The sequence below is a fragment of the Aspergillus brunneoviolaceus genome (genome assembly GCF_003184695.1).
Source record: "Aspergillus brunneoviolaceus CBS 621.78 unplaced genomic scaffold BO95scaffold_35, whole genome shotgun sequence".
Taxonomy (NCBI): Eukaryota; Fungi; Ascomycota; class Eurotiomycetes; order Eurotiales; family Aspergillaceae; genus Aspergillus; species Aspergillus brunneoviolaceus.
The window spans coordinates 328024-352228 of NW_020290765.1; the positions used below are offsets into that span (position 1 = coordinate 328024).

At 51.5% G+C, this 24205-nt stretch overlaps 11 protein-coding genes across 11 annotated transcripts; 3 read left to right on the forward strand and 8 right to left on the reverse strand.

Annotated features, from left to right (window-relative positions):
- Positions 1–9: 9 nt before the first annotated feature.
- Positions 10–331, reverse strand: BO95DRAFT_443024 (uncharacterized protein). Its single transcript, XM_025586576.1, has one exon. The coding sequence runs from the start codon at positions 274–276 to the stop codon at positions 70–72; it is 207 nt and encodes a 68-aa protein (XP_025442141.1). The 5' UTR covers positions 277–331; the 3' UTR covers positions 10–69.
- Positions 332–2629: 2298 nt separating this feature from the next.
- On the reverse strand, positions 2630–4502 carry BO95DRAFT_496785 (phosphotransferase family protein; the record flags this gene model as incomplete). Its single annotated transcript, XM_025590865.1, has 7 exons — positions 2630–2906; positions 3027–3348; positions 3526–3621; positions 3684–3862; positions 3929–4140; positions 4200–4368; positions 4426–4502. 7 exons carry the CDS (start codon positions 4500–4502, stop codon positions 2630–2632), a joined length of 1332 nt encoding a protein of 443 aa, XP_025442142.1.
- Positions 4503–5862: 1360 nt separating this feature from the next.
- Positions 5863–6680, reverse strand: BO95DRAFT_137767 (uncharacterized protein). The gene has a single exon (XM_025580561.1). It carries the CDS (start codon positions 6494–6496, stop codon positions 6056–6058), a length of 441 nt encoding a protein of 146 aa, XP_025442143.1. The 5' UTR covers positions 6497–6680; the 3' UTR covers positions 5863–6055.
- A 369-nt stretch (positions 6681–7049) lies between these two features.
- BO95DRAFT_473698 (aminoglycoside phosphotransferase family protein) lies at positions 7050–9064 on the forward strand (the record flags this gene model as incomplete). Its single annotated transcript, XM_025589741.1, has 8 exons — positions 7050–7074; positions 7125–7420; positions 7481–7511; positions 7537–7604; positions 7635–7659; positions 7767–7859; positions 7910–8508; positions 8589–9064. 8 exons carry the CDS (start codon positions 7050–7052, stop codon positions 8814–8816), a joined length of 1365 nt encoding a protein of 454 aa, XP_025442144.1. The 3' UTR covers positions 8817–9064.
- Positions 9065–10915: 1851 nt separating this feature from the next.
- Positions 10916–12643, forward strand: coaT (acetyl-CoA hydrolase ACH1). Its single transcript, XM_025586577.1, has 3 exons — positions 10916–11025; positions 11140–12105; positions 12161–12643. The coding sequence occupies exons 1-3, from the start codon at positions 11002–11004 to the stop codon at positions 12386–12388; spliced, it is 1218 nt and encodes a 405-aa protein (XP_025442145.1). The 5' UTR covers positions 10916–11001; the 3' UTR covers positions 12389–12643.
- Positions 12644–12995: 352 nt separating this feature from the next.
- Positions 12996–13776, reverse strand: BO95DRAFT_137846 (uncharacterized protein). The gene has a single exon (XM_025580562.1). It carries the CDS (start codon positions 13582–13584, stop codon positions 13108–13110), a length of 477 nt encoding a protein of 158 aa, XP_025442146.1. The 5' UTR covers positions 13585–13776; the 3' UTR covers positions 12996–13107.
- Positions 13777–13802: 26 nt separating this feature from the next.
- On the reverse strand, positions 13803–14117 carry BO95DRAFT_443031 (uncharacterized protein). The gene has a single exon (XM_025586578.1). It carries the CDS (start codon positions 14096–14098, stop codon positions 13934–13936), a length of 165 nt encoding a protein of 54 aa, XP_025442147.1. The 5' UTR covers positions 14099–14117; the 3' UTR covers positions 13803–13933.
- A 638-nt stretch (positions 14118–14755) lies between these two features.
- On the reverse strand, positions 14756–15390 carry BO95DRAFT_496812 (uncharacterized protein; the record flags this gene model as incomplete). The annotated part of the gene is made up of 2 exons (XM_025590866.1): positions 14756–14851; positions 14932–15390. The coding sequence occupies 2 exons, from the start codon at positions 15388–15390 to the stop codon at positions 14756–14758; spliced, it is 555 nt and encodes a 184-aa protein (XP_025442148.1).
- A 1188-nt stretch (positions 15391–16578) lies between these two features.
- BO95DRAFT_453360 (uncharacterized protein) lies at positions 16579–18153 on the reverse strand (the record flags this gene model as incomplete). Its single annotated transcript, XM_025588206.1, has 2 exons — positions 16579–16795; positions 16850–18153. The coding sequence occupies 2 exons, from the start codon at positions 18151–18153 to the stop codon at positions 16579–16581; spliced, it is 1521 nt and encodes a 506-aa protein (XP_025442149.1).
- A 549-nt stretch (positions 18154–18702) lies between these two features.
- On the reverse strand, positions 18703–19485 carry BO95DRAFT_453369 (uncharacterized protein; the record flags this gene model as incomplete). The annotated part of the gene is made up of 1 exon (XM_025588207.1): positions 18703–19485. One exon carries the CDS (start codon positions 19483–19485, stop codon positions 18703–18705), a length of 783 nt encoding a protein of 260 aa, XP_025442150.1.
- A 1103-nt stretch (positions 19486–20588) lies between these two features.
- Positions 20589–23767, forward strand: BO95DRAFT_363437 (glycoside hydrolase family 71 protein; the record flags this gene model as incomplete). Its single annotated transcript, XM_025582615.1, has 2 exons — positions 20589–20696; positions 20771–23767. 2 exons carry the CDS (start codon positions 20589–20591, stop codon positions 23765–23767), a joined length of 3105 nt encoding a protein of 1034 aa, XP_025442151.1.
- Between the last annotated feature and the right edge of the window lie 438 nt (positions 23768–24205).

Here is a 24205-nt window from a genome sequence, read left to right on the forward strand (position 1 = left end):
TGGGTGGGTGTACTACGGGTGGTAGGGGATTATGATGATGATTGATAAACCAACTAGCGGGGGAAGAGCTTATGTTGACTTTTTCTGTTGACGCGAGATATTCGTTTCTTCTCCCATCCCCAGGGCGGCGTAAATGTGTGGCATGTAAACTTTATTTTTCCTTTTTTCTTCTTCTTCGGACCGGATTGAATCCCGCCAGGTTCCAGGTTCCTTGTCATTATTGATGTCTGTACTTTTTTTTCTTATTTGCTGTCGGTCTTTCGCTTTCAGGTCCATGATGAGCGGATACGGTTTTACTATCTATGGTTGCACGAATGGAATCTTTCTTTGATCAGTCCTCTATCTGCTGGAGATTTCAGGTGTATACGAGTAGAGGGGTAGAGAGTTGGTTGTATTGACCCGGCGTGAAACCTGTCTCAGTGTTGAGTTACTTTTAGGGCTGCCGGGCCGGAACCTTAGGACTGACTAGCTGGCCACTGCACAGGCTAGTTTTCTCTACAGCTGTGAGGGAGAGGGAGTCGGATTAGTGTTTTGAACCTGTAACAAGGGTAAGAAATCCTTCGGGTTGATTTGTGTTCAACCTTTTTTCTGTTCTCATTCGAAGATCTTTTACATTCAGCCTTCTATAAGAGTGTACAATACAACTCATCTTGGTAACTCCTAGATCTATCTGGCATTTCGCAAAGTGTTTTTACATGCTTACAACCCTTGTACTCTCATGTGGCTCAGTGGATTTGTGTGAGGGTGGTGTAGGGCTGGGCTTCTCTGCTTATAAAATTGGGTTAATTTTGAATTTTGATGATGAAGCCAAGTCCCCAGTCTGTAAGCAATTCAACCAAAGCGCGGGGATGGGTAACATGGAAAAATATCTTAATCTCTTGGCAATCGGTGAGCCAGACTCACCCAGGTATCCACACGTCAAGCAGCCTGGTGACCCCTTCCTGTCGTCGTCTTTCATCGGGTGAATAGAAACAACAACTTTTCCCTTCGATAGAGCCACGGCGATCTCCTAAAGCAGATATAAACAAACGGAAATGTATAGTCATATCAAGGCCGCGGAAACTCATCTGGCTTGTAGAATAAGCAGAAGCCCTCTGTATCTCAAACACAGGCTTTGATGATCGCCTCGTGGCTTTGTAAATTACGCTTTTTGTAGCAGCTCTTCTTATCCTCGTAGTAGGAGTTTCTCACGTGTAAGAAAACCCTTCCTCTTACCAAAGGTTTACCTCGGCTTGAACGGCGGCGCTCGCTCCGCAGCCTTGCAGGAATCTAGTTCTTATATAACTTCATATGGCAGATTCTTTCTGGATACTTTGTAACGATAAGCCTCGACAGGCATCTCGATAAACGGATTCAGTGTCAAGGACGGAAGATGTAAAGAATATATGGATTTGGCACCTTTCAGACTTACATTAATAAAGAAATAGATCGATATCAATAGAAAGCTATATTGTTGTTTACATCTTACCAACAAAGGAATGTATAGATCTTCTAGGAGAGACACATTGTCTTTGTAATATCGGATATCTCAGTACCTTAGTAGTTATAGAAAGTATTAAATTAACCTCTGAGAAAGAATACATGTATAAAAGGGCGTATCCCAGGGCCTAAGAGGCTCCGGGCTTATAACCTCTCTGTAATCTGAGGTCTTAGGGGTGGGCTGGTTCACTATATAATAAGTTTTTTGATTTCTGGATGGTTGGGCTGATGGTTGAACTATATCAGCGTTGTGGGTTGCAACGCCTCAGTCCAGCGAGGTCACATGATTTCAAATAGAACTGGAAATATGTCAACAGCATGAATTTGTGGAGAATTCCTTCCTTCCTTCCTTCCTCCCAAGGCATCAAGCTTTCCTCTTTAAGCAATTGATTCCATCAGTATTACGTTCGTAATCGACAAACTATCTCAGGTATTAATATGTAAAGCAGCCTGGTAACCGCGCTGGAACACATGGCCGGATGGCTGAGGAATGCCGATATAATCAAACTAGTAACAAGACTTTAGAGAGTCCCTGTAGTTCTAAAAGGCTCTTGCCAATAGCAGCAGTCTCTGCTTTTTCCTTTTTGGCAGCGATTGATCTCATGCAAAGGCTTCTTCTGTCAGATAGCAGCACATCAGTTCTTACACAAATTCGTTATAGCAAGTTGCCTTTTTATACCTTGTAACAATAACGGTCGGTGGGCAGCATCTTACTCAATAGATGAACAGATCTGGTATAAAGGACACATGGATTCGGTCTCTTACAAGTCTGCTTTGATAACCTTTCAATAAGAAGACGTATAGTTTTAACCACTTAATACATGGACCTTTTAGGAGACATAGGAGCTTAGTGATCTCAAGTAACTAAATAACTATCGGTAGTTGTACAAAGGAATGAGCTTAATGGTTAAAAAATATATATATATAAAAGGACTTATCGTAGAACTCTAAGAGTCTCTAGTCTTATAATCCGCAAGGGATTAGATAAAGCTTCGGGATGGGTAATATCTGGATACCTTAGTACTTGATTAGTTAACCTTCCTAAGATATCCACATATAAAGCAGCCTGGCATGGCCGGACTACTTAAGAACGCCCGGATAGTCCATGGCCTGCTTATAGCACTATGAGTACTTGTTTTTGAAAGTAGTGCTAATGCTTCTTGACCCATTGTGTCTGGATCTCAAATGCATCCCTCTTCTTCCCCACCATAGCTTTCAGGCCAATATCTCGTAGCTCTGTAAACAGCGAAACGGTATCCCTATATAAATGGTGCGGGGTCCAGCCATCTCTCGATACGACGTCTGCGACGGAATTCCAGAAGTTTTGTATATTATTCCACCCGGTATTTTCTTCTGCATGGACCCGAAGATCATCCTCGGTGAAATGGATCGGACATGGAAAGTCAAACCCTGATTCATTCCAGCATCTGGAAGCATGATAATTTTAGCGGAAGGAAAAAGAAAAAATAAAAAAAAACAAAAGAAAGAAGAGAAGAAACGCATAATAAAACAGGGGACAGTTATGCGAAGAACATGCCGTTCCTTACCTCTCAAGCCTAACCAGCGATTCCCGCAAGGGGAGAAGGTCGTCCTCCCACGTATCGCCCACGAACAGAACCGGATTGCACCTTGTCCAACCGTGATTAAATCGAAGGACTTTATTAAGTAGAAGTAGCTCTCTGGCAATCTGTTTCTCGTAGAGATAAAGCAGGATTGAGCGACTTATAAGGCCTCTAATCCGAGCCTTTTCCGCCAGATTCAGCTGCTTGAAGCTTTCGGGGGCTTTTAGAATAACTTTACTACTATAATCGACTAGCCCTGGATGACGTGCTTGAATGATCAAGAGTGCTGCGCAGAGCCCTTGCCAGTCTATACACTCAAGATCTTACTATTACAAATAAAGATATTGCCCGCGTGCTGACCGGTATGCCAGATGTAGGGTGCAACCACAACAGGATCATCCGGGAGCAGATAAGAGGCAACCTGACGATATTCCTACAGTAGAAATATGTAACTGCTAGGAGAGTTCTGCGTTGCTGAGGCTACTAGCGGGTCGTCTTCGGCTCTTAGAGGTTGCGTATGGTTGGATCCATGCCTTTTCTCGGTAAGCTAGAGAAAGCACATAGTCATGTGGTTGTTTCCCTTTTTTCAACCACAAAGTATTAGTTAGAACGGGAAAGGAGAACAACAACAAGGTAACAAACATGGTCCTCGGTCCAAGGTCATCTCTGCACGTTCTTTGGACCAATAGTACCTTTCTGCGAGCGGGCCAATAACAAAACGACGGCGTATTGTGTCTTTGAGCTCAGTAGGTATTTCTGCACAGGTATCAGCTGGCACGGCACCTCTGATATTGGCACCGGCATAGTACAAGCTCCCATAGCTTATAAGTCATCATTAACAAGATGATAATAGATTAGACTTGACTAGAAAATTGGGGAAGCATTACCGGTTCAGTGGCACTTGAAGCATTTTTCTCTCCAGTTGCACGAGATCCTTCATGACTGCGAACTTCTCTTCGAGAGAGTAATCATTCCATAGGTCTTCCAGCTTCGTCCCGGAGGCTTCCTTCACTATAATATACTCAGACCCGACAGGATTACCCACGTCTGCATTCCAAGCATACACGTGAGGTGTTGGGACTCCGAGGATTGTGCGGGCCTGAAAGTGTATTAGTTACTGTTTATTATACTGAGAGGATTTATGGTTCAATAACGTACAAACTCCATTGTTGCGACTTCAGATGCTATGGTGTAGTATCTTGGCCCAGCAGTCGAATGGGGGATTCTTGCAATCACGGATGAGCCATTCCCCATCTCCAGCCTGAAGGTCTTATTGAACGAGCCTTCGGCCAACTTCGTGATTACCGTGCATATATCGGCCCCAACACTCTACGCGGCGACTCGTTGCAATTCCAGCACGTTGAACAGCAAAAATCGGTCTTACAGCTGCTGCTCCTCATCCCAGAGCCAGCGGCCACTGGTATATCGGAAGAGATCCGCCGTGTCAGGCTGTGGTGGCATGCTTGTAGAGCTCATCAAACGCGAAACGCGGTGAGGGGTTGCAAAGGGACGGGGGCAAGGGGGGGTGGGTATTCTTGAAGCTAAGCGTGTTGCATAGGAATGAGCACTTCTTCTTGGGTAAATAGTGGCGGAATTGAAGTGATTTCGCGCAGGTGCAGCAGTACGCTTGGCTGACAAGTTCATTGTTGGCTTGAATGATGATGTCAATCAAGTGGTATGTGAGAAGGTCGCCGCTGCCGTCTTAAAGTAGACTATAGGTAGTCACGGAGGTTGTTTTTACGAGTTCCTTCATTGCGGGATCTCTGTTATTAGTGGTTCACACCGGGCAAGCCCCACACAGTCTCCACTCATTTTAAACTCCATTACAGTGCGAGCCCCACAAAACCTGAAGCTTTGACAGTTATAGAATAGTGGATCATAATAACAGATCTATGTTCAGTACACATTTGGAATCAGACTTCTGACAATTTCATCCTTGGGCACAATAATGTAAGCCGAGTCAGATTTCCTTCACATCTTTGCTACCTAGAAGATGCTGACTGAAAAGAGTGACGAGATTCGAGTGGTACCCGGTGATAATATCACGTAACATGGCCTTCCACGGCAAGCCGCTCATAGGGGTTCTTCATCGCACCTCAGTGGTGTTCAAGTCGTCCGTCTACTCCCTCTACTTCAAGCCAAAGGTGGAAACAGTCGTGGCGTGTCCGTTTCTCTTCCATAACAAGATACCTGCAAACCGACCTATACAGTTCTGATAGCCTGTGTTCGGGTGTCACTCCGATATCCCAATCGGGTTCGGGCAGTAAGTTCTTGCGGATTGGGGTATTTTCTTTTCTGGTAGTCGAGCGAAATGGCGTTTCAACTCCCAGCGACCAGGAAAAGGAAATCGTGGGAATCAGCGCATGAGTGCCACCAAAATTGTATGTCGGACGCGTATCCTTCAGCTTTGCTCCCGTCTACTCTTTTTTTCTCCGTCTTCCTTCATCTTCTGCCTGCGTCTGTCTTCTCCTCTGCGACAGGAGAAAAGGTCCCGACCGGTGCTCAAGGAAATGCTCTTGAAAGTCATGTCTCCAAGATCCGCAATGACCCGAACCCCGGCTATTCCGCAGTCTCGCGAGTTCCAGACGCTTTTTTGCTTTCGGAGTTCCCGTGGCTGAGTAGCCGTTAGGTACTTTCATGTCGAGGAAAGTCAAGATGGATAACTGACATTCGTGGATGGGAGAGAACCGTTGGCAGAACGCGATCATGCGCACAAGCTGCTGAGCTTTCTGTTTTGGGGCTTTTCCCCATTGGCGAGGTGATACTGCGAGTTGATCTGTAGGCCAAGTACTTCAGGAAGAAGGACAAGTGTGTTGAGTATATTACATCATGTTAGGAGCATAAGTCGCCATGAGTACAGACTAGCTACCCTCATAGCTACTCGAACGTATCCAGTCTCGGTAGATGATAGGCCCGCCATCCTCAACCTCGACATGGTTACTTGTATTTGTGAAGACTCGATCGCTCCTTGCTCCAGAACAATCTTCCACTCCCGTTCGCGCCCTTTCACCAGCTCATCTGTCGGATATTCGCCGAATCTTCCGTGGAACACAGTCGTCCTCCCCATCGTCGTCTATTCCTTGGCGTCGTTTCGTTTCATAGCTGGTGGCATCGTTCACATGGTCGAAAAGTTTCGATGGACTGGATGCCACTAGCTGGTCCCTGAGGCGGCCGGCAAAGGTGTCATATGGCTTGTAAGGAATCATCTTCCGATGGGTCATAGGCCACGTTATGAGCATTACGGCACACTTCAGGTTTCCGAGCGCGTCAGCATCGGCAGTACCCTGGGAATCCTTCGGCGCGGACTCGGAGTAAGCGGACGTCTCAAGATCGTCGAATTGGCATCCCGGCGATTCGAGATGCTTCCAAATCCATATTAGAGGGTGATCTAGGAGATCACGCCGGCCGCGGACAAAGTCCAGGAGCGGCTTTGGCGTACAAGCCTGTGTCACCATCAGGATGGCACCATCAGTGGTGGCATTATTGATGTTGGTTGATGACTGGAAGATGAAGGCGAATGATGCTTGATGGAGTACTCTGCCGTGATGGAAAACGAAAGAAAGAATAGTACTACTCCGTAGTAGGTACTAGGTAAGGTACCTTAAGGTACTGGCTGGAGCGAAGCTTCGCCTGCTTTGATTACCGCGGCTGCAGCCGGCAGTTTCTCATCGCCTAGGCAGCCGTGCCTGACTACCGCCACTACCGCCCCACGGGTCCCACCGCTCGGGTCATCAAGCATCTGGATCTACAGTACTCAACACCAGCATTGTCATCCCTCATTTCGCGCAGCGACAAAGCATTCCCTTAATTGATCCGACTCGTACACCTTGGCTTCTCGACGCCGATGACTGGCAAGATCAAGGCATTACGTACATTCTGTGAGCAATGCGCCGATCTCCATCCGCGCGTCCCTGGGGCTACGTTCAGAGTATGATACCAAGCCCGAAAAAACACTGCCGCTCAATCTTCAAAGCTTCACCTTTGTCCTACAATCACTGTCCCGTGAGCATGGACACGGGAGCTTCTCAGATAGGTATGCACGCCCGTTAGAGCGCGACTCAGCATATTACTCATTCGTATCAGATTGGAATTCTCACAATGATTTCTTCAAATTCACTCGTGGCCGCTTCATTGTTGAAGAGGCAGAGAATGCTCGAAAGCGAGAGATCAGATTCGACATGAATAGCCTCGCAAGAGTCGCAGCACAGTCGGGTGGAGCCGCGCGATGCATTGCCATCGAAAAGTACCCTGACGGCATGTTCAACAAAGCCTTCCTCATAACTATGGACAATGGTCAAGAAGCTATAGCCAAGATTCCCAACCCGAATGCTGGCATTCCACACTCCACTACTGCTAGTGAAGTCGCCACGATGGACTTTGTAAGTTCATCCTGAACACCAACAACATCCAAATCTTGCTAACTCGTTTGATCCGGGGAGGCTAGAAAATTTCTTGAGACCCCAGCGCCTCGTGTCTACGCATGGAACTTCGCAAGCCAAATCGCACCCCGTGGGCGCTGAGTTTATCATTATGGAAAAAATAGAAGGTGTTCCGCTCTCCCAAGTCTGGAGCACTATAAAATTACCACAGTAGCTCCAAGTGCTTCTTGCCATGACACGTCTCCAGAAGCAATGGCTGAACGTCTCATTCTCGCATTACGGCAGCTTATATTACACGGAAGACTTGCAGCCACCAGCAGGCAACCACTTCGTCAAGGATGGCAAGCTGTGAGAAATTCGGGCTTTGCCATTGGTCCGGCTACAGGCCGGGACTGGTGTGACGCAGGCCGCTCAGATCTAGATGTCGACAAGGGGCCATGTACGTTGTGGTTTACGTCACTCGCTGTATAGTCGCTGATCAGTTTACAGGGGCTTCTCTAACGCAGTATCTGCAAGCAGTCGGGACACGAGAGGTGAAGGCAATCCAGTCTCTAGAACCTCCAAAAACGGTTGCTTTATTCTGCGGCCCAAAGCTATACCGACCAGACACGGAAAATAAACTTACTGCTTTAGCATGGTACCAACAAACCGTTGATGCTCTAATTCCCAAAGATGCAGCCATCACACGACCCTGCCTCTGGCATAACGATTTGCATGACGACAACGTCTTCGTAGACCCGCAGAATCCCGGAGAGATTACGGGTATCATCGACTGGCAGTCTTGTCACATCTCGCCCCTCTTCAACCACAATCCCGACCCAGCCTTCCTCGACTGGGATGGCCTTGAGCCTGAAACGCTGGATTTGGCACCACGGCCAGGACTCTCCGGGCTTTCGCCCGAGGAACGGTCAGCTGCTGTCCAGGAGTATTCCCTCCAGAACGTGTTCATCGCATGGCGGAAGCTCATGCATGCCAAAAACCCCGACTTATACCGGGTGGTCGAATTCCGGAGGACAGCAACATACGGGCTGATATTTCTGGCCCACCGAATATTCGAATACAGCGAGGCGCACTTCCAGTCGCTTCTGGTGATCTGAAAGATACGTGGACGGACCTACCTGCTGTCACCGGCGATACCCCATTTCCGTTCGACTTTTCGGAAGCAGAGATCGAGCGGATTAAATTGGATAGCGATGGTGCAGTGGCAGGCACCGAGCTTGTGACAGAAGTCAAGGAGAAGATGGGCGATCTGTGGCCGGACAAGGGCTTCATCGAGCACGAGCGATACAATGATTGCAAAGCTGACCTCGACGAAGTCAAAGGCTTGATCTTGGAGCAGTTAGCTGAGACTGACGAGGAGAAGGCTGAGTACGAGCGCTATTGGCCATTTGGATAATTTGTCTATTGTTTCGAGGAGACGGTATGGTTGTGCGGAAAGCCTTCTTATTCATATTTGGGTGATTGGGGGTGGGAAACGCGGCTTTGAAAAACCAACAGAATGTTTGAAGCTGCTATTTCTTTCCATCGGTCTTTCGCTTTCGAACCCATGATGAGCGGATACGGTTAACTATGGTTGCACAGATGGGAGTATTTCTTTGATCAGTCCTTATGAACTGGGGATCCAGGTATATACGAGTAGAGCGGTTGAGGCAAAGTTTGGTTGACCGGGCGTGTTGCAACTGTCGTTAGTTACTGCTTCTACAGCCAAGCCGGAACCTTAGGATCAATCACCGCGCCACCCACAACCCCAGGAATTGGTTTTCCTTTTTGTCTAGTTCGGTGTAGATTTGGATTTTAGACGCGGCATGGATTTTTTTTTTTTTTATTTTTTTTTAATTTAACTTCTCCTTACCTCTCTAATGTTGTTTGTGCAAGTAATTCGGCAGGCAACACCTCAACGAAGTAGCTAATTTGGTTGTTTCAGTGTGCACTAGTATAGTTAGTGTACACTGTACAGCAGAGAAGTTACCCGCGCTGACAGATGTTATTAACCGGGTGGCTATGATTTGACTTCTGGTACTGAGGTAGCATAGCCAAGCTGCCGATCGCCATGCAGGGGAACCCAAAAGCTCCGTGTGGCCGAGACTGGGAAGGTTGCGATAACCGATACAGCCCGAGACTGGTCCGGTCGCTGGACCAAGTTCGGGGCAGTCGGAGATCCGTCGGGATTTACTGGTGCGTTGGATTTTCAGGCATGGAACATTCCATTGACATTGGCATTGCTAGTTCTTTGAGGATCTGTGCTGTGCTTAATTCTATTTACTCGATTGGAGTGTCTTCTATGCTCTATTGTTCCAGTTTTATAGCCTTGAAAAGCAGGCTCAAGATGCAAGCCAAAGTGAAGGGCTGGAAGACGGCGGGCCGAGAAATCGCCGGGATGACGTCAACCGCCGGTCATCAGTAACTTATGTCCCTCGTAACTTCTGCGACAAGACCTCAACGCCCCGAATTACATCCGGCCACCTTGCAGCTTTTTCATCTCGCTTGCCCTTTTACCCCTGCAGCTGACTATCCATAGTAGAATTGTCTTTATAGCAATAAAGAAAGAAAAAATCCCGCCAATTGTGCCAAATGGGGAGCTTCCTGACGCTGGGCTGGAACTGGAGCTGGAGCTGGAGCTGATAACGTTAACCGCCGCGCGCGGCGATAAGTTCCACAGCAGCTGAAGCGGAGTAATGATCACCCACGGTGGACTGCACTGGACTGGACTGGGGGATGTTCATCATTTGCGGGGTGAGAAGGACTTTAGTTACAGATAGTACGTATGTGTATGTTAGTAGTCAGGATGGTACAGTTCAGTTAGTAGGTAGTCTAAGAATATGGAGCCAGTGTCTGACTCCGTATCCCCGAATCAACCGGGGCAGTGGAACGAGGCGGGGGTGGATTTTCCAGCGACAGCGACAGCTCGACCCGTATTTCTATCCCACCGTCTCCCCTCTTTTTCTTGGGGCCTGCTCTTTCTCTTGTCAAATTTCCCTCTCTTTTTCTTTTTTCCTCTCTTTCTCTTTCCTCCTTTCCTCCCATCTCACCCACCCTCAATTGCCATCTCCTCCCTTCCCTTCTTCTTTCCCTCCTCTCCTCTCCTTCCTCCTCCCTCCTCTCCCCTCCTCTTATTGAAGCAATCCCACCATGTCAGCCTCCGCCCTCCTAAAAAGCCGTGTCCGGCGACCCTCTTACCTCAAGAAGCTGGCCAAGGCCGAGGACTTGATTGACCTCTTTCCCCATGGATCGTACATCGGCTGGTCCGGATTCACGGGTGTTGGATATCCCAAGTGCGTTGCCCAGTCCCTTTTCTTGGACTCCTTGATGATCTGCGCAATTTGATCTTGCTTCAAACCCGAGTCCTAGGCTAATTGGCCCCCAGAAAGGTTCCCACGGCTCTGGCCGACCACGTCGAGAAGAACAACCTCCAGGGCAAGTTGAAATACAGCCTGTTCGTGGGCGCCTCGTCCGGCGCCGAGACGGAGAACCGGTGGGCGCGGTTGAACATGATCGAGCGACGGAGTCCCCATCAGGTCGGCAAGGAGATCGCAAGGGGTATCAATACCGGGGATATTAAGTTCTTCGATAAGCATCTGAGCATGTTTCCTTCGGATCTGGTTTATGTAGGTTGTCCTTTCTCGTCTTGGTTGAAGTTGAGGTGGCTGTGGGCTCTGGGGGTTACCATGGGATGGAAGTGGTTGTCTACGGCTGAACTCGTACTAATCCTCGAGGCGTAGGGCTGGTACACACTCAACAAGCCCAAGAACCGGCTCGACGTGGCCGTCATCGAGGCCTCGGCAATTACCGAGGACGGCGGCATCATCCCCGGTGCCTCGGTGGGCGCCTCCCCCGAGTTCGTCCAGATGGCCGACAAGATCATCATCGAGGTCAACACGGCCAGCCCCTCGTTCGAGGGTCTGCACGACATCGTCATGTCGGACAAGCCCCCGCTCCGCAAGCCCTACCTGATCATGCAGCCCGAGGACCGCATCGGCACCCCGCACATCCCCGTCGACCCGGAGAAGGTCGTCGCCATCGTCGAGTCCGACTACCCGGACCAGACGCAGCCCAACGCCCCGGAGGACGCCGGCTCGCAGGCCATCGCCAGCAACCTGATTGAGTTCCTCAAGCACGAGGTCAAGCACGGCCGCCTGCCCCAGAACCTGCTCCCGATCCAGTCGGGCATCGGCAACATCGCCAACGCGGTCATCGGCGGCCTCAGCAAGGGCGGCGCGGACTTCACCAACCTGAAGGTGTGGACCGAGGTGCTCCAGGACTCGTTCCTGGACTTGTTCGACAGCGGCAACCTCGACTTCGCCACCGCGACCTCCATCCGCTTCTCGCCCGACGGCTTCAAGCGCTTCTACGACAACTGGGAGCGGTACGCGGGCAAGCTCCTCCTCCGCCCGCAGCAGGTCTCCAACTCGCCCGAGATCATCAGACGGCTGGGCTGCATCGGCATGAACACCCCCGTCGAGGTGGACATCTACGCCCACGCCAACAGCACCTGCGTGATGGGCTCGCGCATGCTGAACGGCCTCGGCGGCTCGGCCGACTTCCTGCGCTCCAGCAAGTACAGTATCATGCACACCCCCAGTACCCGGCCCAGCAAGGTCGACCCCACCGGTGTCAGCTGCATCGTCCCCTTCTGTACCCACATCGACCAGACGGAGCATGATCTGGATGTTGTCGTCACTGAGCAGGTACGTCCTTCCCCCTCTTACGTTTTTGTTGAGTAGTACTAACAGAGGGATAAAGGGTCTCGCCGACGTCCGTGGCCTCTCCCCCCGCGAGCGCGCCCGCGTCATCATCGACAAGTGCTCCCACCCGGACTACAAGCCCATCCTCACCGATTACCTGGACCGGGCCGAGTTCGAGTGCCTCAAGAAGGGCATGGCGCACGAGCCCCACCTGCTCTTCCAGGCGTTCAAGATGCACCAGAATCTGCAGGAGAAGGGCACGATGAAGATCGATTCTTGGGAGTAAACCAATCCTTTGGCCTCGTGTCTTCTGTACTAGGTGGGAAAGAAAGTGTAGGCTTGGGATGGATGGAGTCTTTCTCTTGGAGATCATTTGGGGAATGTGGATAATACCATAATAAATCATATCCTTTTGTATTGCATCGTATCCGATTGGGTTGTAGGGTGTGTTTGGGGTGGGTTCCCGGGCTTATGTACTGTACTGTGTATGTCGGTGTGTGCAGGTATGCGATTATCTTGCTAGCAGCAAAAAGAATCACGGTGTAAGATATTGCCACAGAAGGATAAATATTTCTACTAGGTATAATTCATAGCTCTCGCCCCCCCTCCCCCCCCTTCTGCTAAACAGACCACTTCACCACCCAACATGACCCAACCCTGCTGTCAGAGTCTCCATCGGATGTTGTATTCCCGAATAAAGAACCTTATTATAGCAAGAACCTTTTGGTCTCGGAACCCTAGGGGCCCTAAACACCCCATAAGGACCCGAAAAATCCCCTGATAGTATAAGCCTTTGCCGTGTTAGAGAACAGCTAAGTAGGTACAGCAGATAGTACCAACCAGGAGAACCGAGACCCTTTTGACAAAGACGGAGGTGCTTCACATGATTGCAGTTCGGCCTTCTTTCCCTAATTAGCTCTCTCTGGGACTTCTCCAAAGAAGCTGGGAATCGCCTACAGATATAATCCCACAAGGCCTGGGTCGGGTTTTTGTACAGCTTCCAGGCTATCTTGCTGATCTTTCAAGCTGTGTTCGATGCTTGGAGCTTGATCTCCAACCGAGAAGTCTATCTTGAACGTAGAACGTATGAAGAGGAAGCGATACTTCCTTCGATGGGCGGAGAATCGAAACTTGGCATGTGGCTCGGTTCGCCTGCGTCGTTTTGCCTTCCACTTCCAACAGACAAAAGGGGCAAAGCTCAAATCCAGCAGAGCAGAACCTCGGCCCCTGCTGGAATGCAGCCGCAAGCCGTCGTCGGGCATTGCGAAGATGATTGTAGGTAATAATGAATGGGTCTTTGGACACATCGGCCAGATGACCCCAGCTGTACTGGTCGACCTGACCCGACTTGACCCTGCTGTTGCTCACGCTGCAAATACCCCGGGGCGAGGCGAATCGCTCAACTTCCTCGGCCCACTCGGCTGGCTGGGGTATAGTCGCTGAATGATTGCAGGTCTCCGCGCTGGCTGCGCGCGCCGCCATGATCTCCTGAGGCGGCGGATGCCAGGTCGATGCTAAGGTGACAGGTTGTCGGTTTGTAATTTAGAAATCAAGACAGGGAATCACGTACGGCTTGTTGACATGTAGAGACGCGCCTCGGGTCTCTCGTCCATAAGCTCGCTCCATGAATGGCTCTAATGCATAGCGGAGCGAGAGCGATGTCAGGGGACCCAAGTGGAACGTACATCACGGAAGCTTTGATCCGCACCCGCCCATTTCTCCACCAGAGTCCGCCGTTGATTCCTATTCGCCTCTGGGTCGGATGAAGGCGCCCAGGCTTTCTGTCGCGTGAGATAGGATCAGACTCGACTTCCGGGCGTGTCTTTGCCCTCTAGAGCCTGTAGAGGGTCAAATGTACAGTACCTTTTAAAAACAGGCACCGGCCTTTGATCTCTTCTGTAACATCAGCCTCCTCCAGCTCGTTATTTGGGTGTAGGCGGACAGCTGACGGAATACCGCCGGGCCACATGTGCGCTGGTGAAAGGAGAGTTGGCATCGTATTAACTTATTGTGGGGGGAGCCGGATGATGATGAGTGCAGATGACGACGGGTAGATATCGATACGTATTCATTTACGGCCGAGGGATCGATCATCAGTTCGGACCACCAGATACCCTGCCGAGCCCTGATGTGGGGTGGGTGGGGGGGGGCTGTGGGGCACATTAACTAGGACTCATTAGGAGAGCCTCTGTGCTTGCGTCCATCTGGATCTTGACTGTTCCTTTCCTCTACTCGACTCCAGGGTATCGTCTTAACGGAACACGGACCATAGTTATCTCTTCTCTCCTTTCTTCTGGTTGGCTTTCCCGAGGGAAAGATATGGACACAACCGAAGACGGTCATTCTTTGATGATATCTATAGGACGAAACCCTATCACACTGCCAACAGCCAGCATACATTGACCGTCAAGGAGAAGAAGTCAATCCGATATCATCATCTCCTGACTACAAGAGGAATTAAATAACCCCTCTTCTAAGTTCCTGCACAGTAAGACCATGCTGACGAGATGGATAGAACATCCGAACGGGTCAAATCTTGTACAGAAGAGATCCGGGGAAAAAGAAAATATAAAAAGAAAGAAAACAAAAAGAAATAGGAAAAGGGAAACAATGAGAAAGGAATACAAGAAGCCCAACAGATTCCCGTAGCGAACTAGATCTCAATGGCGATGGCCATGGTGGTGATGACGGTGGTTATCCAGGTGCTTTCTCTGCGCAAAGCGTTTAGTATCCAAGATCTCAGACTCAACTAATTCTTTCGAGAGTATGAACAACAATCAAACCAGAAAAGAGTCAAAAGAAGCAAAGGAAGGGAGAAATCACACTTACACTCAAAGCATTACCATTGCTGATACCACTCGCCACTGAAAACGCCGCCGGCGTGGGAACACCGGTATCAGAGCTCGTAGGCGACCCAACCACCCCGACAACGGCTGAGCTGGCAGTGACAGAAGCAGCCGTCGCCAACGGTAGGCGACGGCTATTATTATCATTACCACCGCAGACACCATACATGAAATGCTGGGACGGGAACGTGGAAAGGGCGGTCTTCTTGTAGAGCTGGCAGTCGCCGCCTCGTGCGCTGTACAACCACGCGTGGCACTCCGCCAGGCCGTCGCAGTAGCCGGCGCAGGCCGATCCGTTGTCGTACCGGGGAGCCAGCGCGAACGGCGCGCCGCTGAACACCGCCATCGTGTTCGCGGAGACCCGGTCCAGACAGCTGTTGCCTGACACACGGCCGACTGCCTCGCTGAGGAGGACAAGGGAAAAGAATGAAGCAAGCCTCATCGTGGGACCTTTTGTGATAGGAAGAGAAAAGGCTATGGCGGCGAAGCGAAACCTGGCTGAACTTGGGGAAAGAGAGAACGAATATGAATTTTGCCCAGGGTGGGTGGGTGTTCTGGCAGCGAGATTGGTAGATATAGGAATGGCAGTCGAAGAGAGGAAGATAGGTAAGGAAGTGTCCGGGGTGGTAGAAGGATTTTCGCAATTCGCAGTCAAGACCGGGGCATCGGGTCTGCTGTATCTGTCACGGTTGACTTCTGTTCCTCATCTCACCCCTTTTGCATCCTTGCGCAAGGTTGAATTGATTATCCAATCAGATCTCGAATATGCGCACATTACCATGTAGACTAGATAGATACAAGCTGTTTTTTTTTTTTTTTTTTTCCCTCGACTGTAGCACCGGGCTGAAATTCTTATTTCGGACTACGGCGACAGGTTCATAGCACGGACTCTCCATCATTCGGCAGTCCCTTCCGCTAGAGAATTCTCTGGGAAAAGATTAAGCCGGCTGTGTAGACAAAATACCAATATATTGGATACTGGTGTGAAAAATATTGGAAGCATGAAGCGGTTTCGTGGTTGCCTTTACTCCATTACTTAGGGCTAAGTTGTGGGTGGGGGTCCACCACCGTTGAAAAGGGACTAGCTTTTCAATAGTTCCTATGCGTCGGTCCGGTAGCGAGATAAGGAGAATTAATCTACGAAGTCGTAACCTTCGAATCGGATCTCAGGGTCTTGGATGTTTTCCAGGCCAGAGCGGAGGTTGATGGGACAAGGGATTTTAAGGGACCAGTCGATCCGGTCGGATTGCGAGGGCAACAAGATAGTACATTCTAGATACGAGATCGGAAGGGTACTCATAGTGGATTTCGCAATGGAGCCGTTAATGTCCTAAGATAAATAGTAACAGACCTAGTGTTCCCAGTAGCCAAGAACGGACAAGACCCTGTCAGCAAGGCTTGTGAAATGTGAGCACCCCCACCTGCCCCACTGCTTTCGGCGTTAGTCTTTGCGTGTTTAGTGCTTGAAAGAGCCAGAATTTTCACACCCCAAGTGCCTGAGAAGATATTCCTCCTCTCTCTACCCCTTTTATGGAGCTTGAGTGCAGTTCCGGGGTTTTTAAATTCCGGGAAAACACGACAAACTGACCCCTTCTCATTTCCCGTATTTGACCGTAGTCCTATCGAGCAGCTAGTAGTTGAAATCGTCGTAGTATTTGCCATTTTCGCAGAGGGGCCATTTGTGCCTTAGGGCCCGGTCCGGAGGGAAGGGCACGCTTGCGCCGCGTTCGATCACGCGCAGAGACACCCCCAGCGCCCCGAGTTCCTCCTGCAACCCACGCAGTCGGCCTTCCCAAGCAAGGTCCGGCTCAGGAGCCTTCTGATCCCTCGATGGCGCCACTCCTCGGCTGTGGAGCTCGTGGTGGACAAATTGGCAAAAGAGGCGTTGCAGGGCTGGCAACCCGCGCTCCTCCCGGCGATACTGGAGTAAGCCTTCGAGCTCGTCCCCAAGCGCCCATGCGCCCTGCATTAGGCAATCCTCGATGTACAGATTCTGCAACGAGCGCGGCAATAGTGTTCGAAGAGGTTGCGCGGGTTCTAGCGCGCGGCTCCCGTGGAAGGGAAGCAGGTTGCTCCATCGCATATGCACCGTGTGCAGATTCGGAAAAACAGAAAGATCGCCGAAGAAGGTGGGCTGGGGACTCTCCGCGTCCTGCGTGATCTCGCGTCCCGGGCCAGCAAAGGCCACGTGGAGATGACGCAAGGAGGATCGAGACTTTTGGAGCGGACAATAGAGATGCGAGACATCCACCCAGCCACGCCAGTCCCAGGGCTGATTCATCTCCACGGCGAACGACTCAAGGTTTGGACACCATTCAAGGAATCGGGGTAGGTTGGACAGGGCATCGTACGGCCCTTCCAGGTCGATGTGCGTGAGTGAGGAAGGGGTTGGCACCAGATCCCTGAGAAGTTTACGGGGCAGTGGACTGTTGCATGGATTGCGGATGTAGAGTGTGCGGAGAGACGGGATGCGTAGGTAGGGAAGCATTCGCCTCAGGGGCACGGCCTCGATGGCTCCCTCATTATCCCAGACCGGCCCATCGCGGAGGGAGACCTGGGAAAGGCGCGTGAGGATCCCAAGCTCGGTGTTTCCCGCCCAGTGGATCACTCGGTCAAAATGCGTGGTGTATCCCTGCGTCCGTGGGATGTGCTTGAAATTGAATCTCATGCGTTCCTCCGGCAGTCGGATGGCTAACTTCTCGAGGTTCCGAACCTGGACCAACAGCAATGCCAGCCAGGCATCCTCGTAGTTCTTGGGTTCTCGGTAGTCATCTTGCCGTTCCCGATCGGACCGGAGATCTCTTCGCCAAGCGCGGTACTTCCGTCGGTGCTTGCGTTTTGCATCCCCGTATGGCAGCATCAGAGCCCGTAATCTCTCCTCCGGCACGGCCGGGAGTGGAGCACGGGACTCCCATTCTTCACAATGGCTTGGGTACAGAATTAGAGAGCGGACCAAGGGTGCGAGGCGCGGGTTCTCGATCATCGCCTGGGAGAATCGACGCACGGGGTTTGTCTCCTCCCCATCCAGGAGTCTGTATCCGTCGTCCCAGTAAGCATTGAGAGGGAGGACAACTCGGTCATAGAGAGCGGGGATGAACAGTGAGTAGTAGTCCTTTGATACGAGGACTAACTCCGAGAGATCTTGAGGGTTGAGAAAAGATACCACCTGGAGAACAATCTCTCCAGGGAGTAAGGCGAGCATCATGTCACAAATACTTGGCTAGATAGTCATAGGCCAAGGACGGACTCACTTGCGAATCGCCGGATCGCAAAGCGGTTTAATTCTCGATGCTAGGTGCTGGGTAACAAGGTGGTAAAAAAAAGACGCGTATTGCGAATTTAAGGAATGAATTTCCTGGCCTAGTCTAGGAGAAAGTCCCGGTTCAAAGGGGAAACAGGCATAAGAAGGTGGGGCTGGGGGCCGTTGCTCGGCTAAAACTTTTTAGTGTCATGTCTGAGAACTGTGAATACTGGATAGGGGCGAACAGGTATTCATTTGCACTAAGTACTTCGGATAACACAGATTTCCAAATTGATCCTCCTTTCACTGACACCCGGAAGCAAGAGTCACAAGCCTCGTGTTTGGATTATGTGTGTCGAGCTCTGGTTTCCTGCCGCCGAAGTCACAGGTATGACGAATCAACCATAAACCATCCCAGGACCACAGAAGAAAATGACAAAAGACGACCTTGTGTGCTTCTATCAGATGAGAAGCTCTTACACCTAGCTTCTTAGGTAAATTTCTGAAGAAGTGCTACCCTAGCTGGGCGCGACAGCTGGGAACCGCATTAAGAACATTCTGACATGTCGCAAGGGAGCGCAGAATATCCTGGTGGTGATTGTACGCGTCGCCTTTGTTGGTGTCCACCCATTTCTTGTATCTATTCTGGAGGACTGTAGACTTCGAGTTACTTTGCGAGGCTTGGACCTTGGCTGTTTTGACCCAGTCGATGACTTTGATGGTGACGCCGTCCATTTCTTCTTCGGTCTCGTAGAGGGTGACACCCGGATACCTTTTGGCAAAAGCATTTTGGGTTTTCACCAGGTTCTCTGTCCACCGCATGGCTTGCGCAATCTTCAATCCCTTCTTTGCATTGGAGAGAAGTTCCGAGTTGACGGAGATCTCCTCACGGGCCGCTTGGATGCGATTGGTTATGTCGGCCACCATATCGACATGGTTCGTTTTCGTTGAACCTCTGTAGAGATTCGCTATCTCATATCTACCCTCGTATCTCATGTCGGCGAAAGTAGTATCTGCGTCTTCCACAGGGGGAAGAATCGTGTTTGCGGCATCGATATCGACGATTGTCTCTGTTGCAGGCATGATAGCTCTGACGAATTCGAAGAAAGTACAGACAGTCCCGGCGGCGGGCACGCATCTCCAGGCAATCATCCTATCCTCCTGGTTCGGAAATGCGCTCACCTCGATGCGGTAGGCATAATAGTAGAACACAGTTTCAAATATGCCAGCTGTCTTAGCAGCCTTCCCTCCGGTTGCACAGCAAAGAAAGTAGAGAAAGATAGAAAATAGCCTCATGGTTGTAGACTAGACGGGCAAGGACTCAAGAGACTAACAAGTATAGACAGCAATAAAGATAGAAACGAGCATCGTGAGCAGACTCTTGCCATTCTTATCTTCTGAGCCCTCAGCTCCTTGTAGAACGACGTTTCCATGCTAATTCGATCGAGTCTTGCCTCCCCACTGTCTCCTCCCTCTCTAATTCCCTAGGACTCTCTCTCTCTCTCTCTCTCTCTTACACGCCCTCTATCTTCTCTATGGTATTAGCGCCGGAGTGTGGCCGAGTTAGGTAAATGCACATACGATGCTACTGTAGCTTAACATGCCTCTGTGGAGTGTGGATGGTGAGCACGAGATTAATACTCGATGCTATTTCCCCCATGCGTATTAGGGATTGTAACCACTAGTAAATCTGTGGGTCGGAGTGTTCTTCCGATTCCTGGTGGGGGAGGGGGGAGGGGGGAGTGCGAAGGGGGAATTAAAGACGCTAACTAGGGCTAATTGTTCTTTTGTCGGATGCTTCCGCAGGAGGAAGCTTCGTAGTAATTGGGACTAGCCATGACCTACCAATGACTATGGATATTGAACGATGGGATCGAAGTCTGAGCTTTTAGTACATGATATTTACCAGTGAATTCGCAATTCTAATCCAATTTCCGATACGGATCCCCCAATATAGCCGGTCTCGGAACCAGATGAACCGTAAACCATTGGAATCTACTTTTTGTTTCAATAGCGCCGACGAGCAGAGATACTTGCCGACAAGAATGATTGAGATCTTTAACTAATGCTTACATTGGTCCGAGAGAGAGGGGTGTTCTTTTTTAAAAAAAAAAAAAAAAAACATAAAGGCAGCGCAGCCACAGCCGATCCTTGACCAAGATGTCAGTAATAGTCTCTGAGTGCAGTGTGCATTCAGTGCCCAACAGGGAAGGCATTCATTTATCCGTCCATCCATCCATCCATTCATCCATTCATTCATTCATTCATCCATTCATTCATTCATTCATTCACTCATTCATTCATCCGTTTCCTCACTCACTTCTCCATCTCTGATTCATCTCCCTCTCTTTTCATCTTCATCGTATTTGGTGGTCTTTGACCCCATTTCAGTCTTTGCCATGACACTTTTCTCCATCTTTTCATCCCCCGGCAGACTCGCTCTCTTATGTTGCTCCTTCTCCATATTTCATTATGTTCATGCAAAGGCCGTGTTTGCCCATTTTATGGTAACGTGCATACATGCCCATTCCCCAAACCCGCTCGAAAGATCGTCCGACTGGGCCTTCTAACTGCAACGCAGGTCTCCAATACCGAAGGCTACAGTGTGGCAGACTGGGAGTCCGAGATGACCTTGGCCATCGAGGCTCGCATTGATGCCTTTGCCTTGAACATCGCCGCGGCGCAGTCTGTCAACACCAACTCAGTGGCGAACGCCTTTTTGGCGGCCGAGAATGTGGGGTTCTCCCTCTTCTTTTCTTTCGATTACGCCGGCAACGGGCCCTGGGCCAAGGACGACGTGCTTGATTTGATCAATAGCTATGGCTTGTCCACTGCCTATTACCACTACAACTCGCAAATCTTTGTTTCTACCTTTGAAGGGCCAGCCAATGCGGCCGACTGGGTCGAAATCAAAGAGGAAACTGGGTGCTTCTTTGCTCCCGACTGGTCCTCCCTCGGAGCCATGGAGGCAATGGCACAGGCGGATGGGGTAGCGGATGCGCTTTTCAGCTGGGCTGCGTGGCCCAATGGCCCGGCCGACATGGACACCTACACGGATGCATCCTACATCAACTACCTTGAGGGCAAGCCATACATGATGCCGGTTTCACCGTGGTTCTTCACCAATATGCCGGGATACGACAAGAATTGGCTCTGGCGGGGCGATGACATGTGGTTTGACCGTTGGTCCCAGGCCCTGTTCGTGAACCCCGAGTTCATCGAGATCATTTCCTGGAACGATTTCGGAGAATCGCACTATATCGGTCCTATCAAATCAGCCGATGACCCCTTGGCGAATCAGACATACACTGCCTTCGACGTTGGACTGGCCCCGTACAATTATGCCCTCGACATGCCGCATGACGGCTGGCGCGCATTCCTACCCTATGTGATTGAGACGTATAAGAGTAATATATCGACTATCACCCAGGAAGGCCTCACCGGTTGGTACCGGCTGAACGAGGCTGGAGCCTGTGCCTCCGATGGCGGGACGACCGGGAACACGGCCAGTCAGCTCCAGGTCGAGTATTGGCCCTATGAGATCGTGCAGGATAAGATCTTCTATTCCGCCCTGCTGGGCTCGGACGCGGAGGTCTCGGTCTCGGTGGGCGGCGCCGATCTAGGGGCCTCGTGGACCTCGACGCCCAGTGGCAATGTGGGTATCTACCATGGCAGTGTGTCATTCACCGGACACTCAGGCGCCGTGACCATCACCATCAGCCGTGGGGGCACCACGATTGCCACACTCCAGGGACAGTCAATCTCTGCTGGGTGTGCGGCCAGCTCCGGGGTAGAGAATTGGAACGCCTGGGTCGGGAGCGCCATGTCCGCCGACACCATCAGCGTGACTCCGGCCTACTCGTTGGGTGATGAAACCTGTGTAGAAGGCTGGGGCGATGGGAACTTCCTGGGCCTCTGTGAGCAGGCGTGTTCTTGGGGTTACTGTCCGATCACCGCCTGTGTGTGTTCGAAGCTTGGGCCGGCGCCTACGGTGCCCGAGGACACGGGCGTTCAGGGCTACCCGATTGCCGGCGAAGATGCCAGCTACAGCGGGCTGTGTTCCTTCGACTGCAACCACGGCTACTGCCCGAGCACGGCGTGCGGGACCGTGGAGGTGGCCCTCACTGTCCCCACAGTTTCGGACTTCGCACCCCCGGCCTGCACCGCCGGCGAGGGCACTGGCGACTTTGTCAATCTCTGCGGCTTTGGCTGTGCCCACGGCTTCTGCCCGATCCACGCCTGCAACTGCACCGCCACGGGCGCCCTGGATCTGTTCGCGGTGGTCAACGCCAGCATCACCGCCCATCTGACCTCCGGAGTGGACGACTACGGGCTGTGTGATTTTGCGTGTGAGCGAGACAGATGCTATGACGAGTGCGAGCTGGGGGACGCCTGGTCAGAGGAGGACCAGCTCTCCTGCATCGACGACGATCCGAGGAGCTGGTGCGAGGTCCAGTCGCCGTGCGACTACAACCTCACCATCTCGACCATGGCCGACCTCAACCTCCAATCGGCCAATATGGCGGACGAATGCATCCCGTACTACATGCTCGATGTACTCGACAACATGATCGACGTGGTGGTCGCCAACTACACCGACATCCTGACTCACAACGACTACAACGAGACGCTGAAGTACTACAAGCGGTACGTGGAGAACAACATCACGAGCTCCCTGGCCAGCGCGATGGATTGGGACCCGGCGGGGCCGGGCCTGGCCTACTTCGACTGCATCATCGAGGTGGAGGGCAAGAACGGGACGGCGGCGCAGTGCCCCAACCTGGCCGCGACGGACGGGCACGCGTCGTACAACGTCTACTTCGAGCCGCGCAACACCACGGCGTTCGAGCTGTGGCTGCTGGCCGACTACGGCATCCAGCCGAGCTGGGTGCGGTACGACGGCAGCCACGCCGACTACAACATCTGCGTGGGCCACCTGAACCCGGACTGCGTGGCGTGGACGGACAACTTCTACGGGCTGCCGCGGAAGGCGGCGCAGGTGAACATCACGGACCCGCGCACCGTCGTGGCGCAGGCGCTGCCCCACCTGGACGGCCTGCGCGAGAACATCCTGGCGGCGCAGCTGCAGACGCTGGTCGGCGCCTGGCCCGGCTTCAGCGACGACATCGTGCAGAGCGTCTCGCTGGCCGTCGTGCTGCTCCTCCAGGCCGTCAGCTCCATGCAGGAGGTCGTCACCGTCGGCAAGGAGGAGAAGGCCTGGGAGCACCGCGAGATGATCGAGGAGATCCTCGGCGCCATCTTCCTGGTCGTCCCCTTCCTGGGCGAGCTCGACGCCGTCAGCGACGCCCTGGCCGACGTCGCCGAGATCGTGGCCGTCGTCGGCGACGCCGCCATCGTCGCCGACAGCATCTACGAGATCGTCGAGGACCCCAACAACGACGTCATGACCATCCTGAGCACCCTCCTGCTGGTCGGCCAGCGCTCCGCCGACGAATACGCCTCCATGGCGGCCGCGCGGCGCGACATCTCCGACGAGACCATCGAGGCCTTTGGCCCGGTCTTTCAGGAGAAGAACACTCAGGTCGAGAATATGGTCAAGGACTGTGTGGCGGCATAAGGCAAGACAGAAAGAAAGAAAACCCAAATCCGGCGCTTATGTGCGGCGTCGGAGGTATCAGGCTGGAAGCCTCTCACGATAGGGTATACCAATCCGTCAAAAGTCATGATACAAACATGATTCATCTATCTCTTTTCCTGACCACAGCGAGACGGAACTCGCTTGTAGTAGAGTGGTAATGATATGCGGGCGGTGCGGTAGAAATTATTCAAAAAAGAAAAAAAAACAGAAATCCTCCCTCCCGCCTGCAAAAGAAAAACTTCAAGAAACGATAGGATAGGTGATGGGGTAGTTTTCTAAATCCTTTCCATGATTTTGGGCCATCCCTATCACTCAAATTCTCGAGGTCTCAAGGAATGAATGATTTTCACTACCACCAGAATTACGGAAATACAGAAGGATATAGTAATAGTGGCGGCAGAGCCTCCAAAGGTGGTC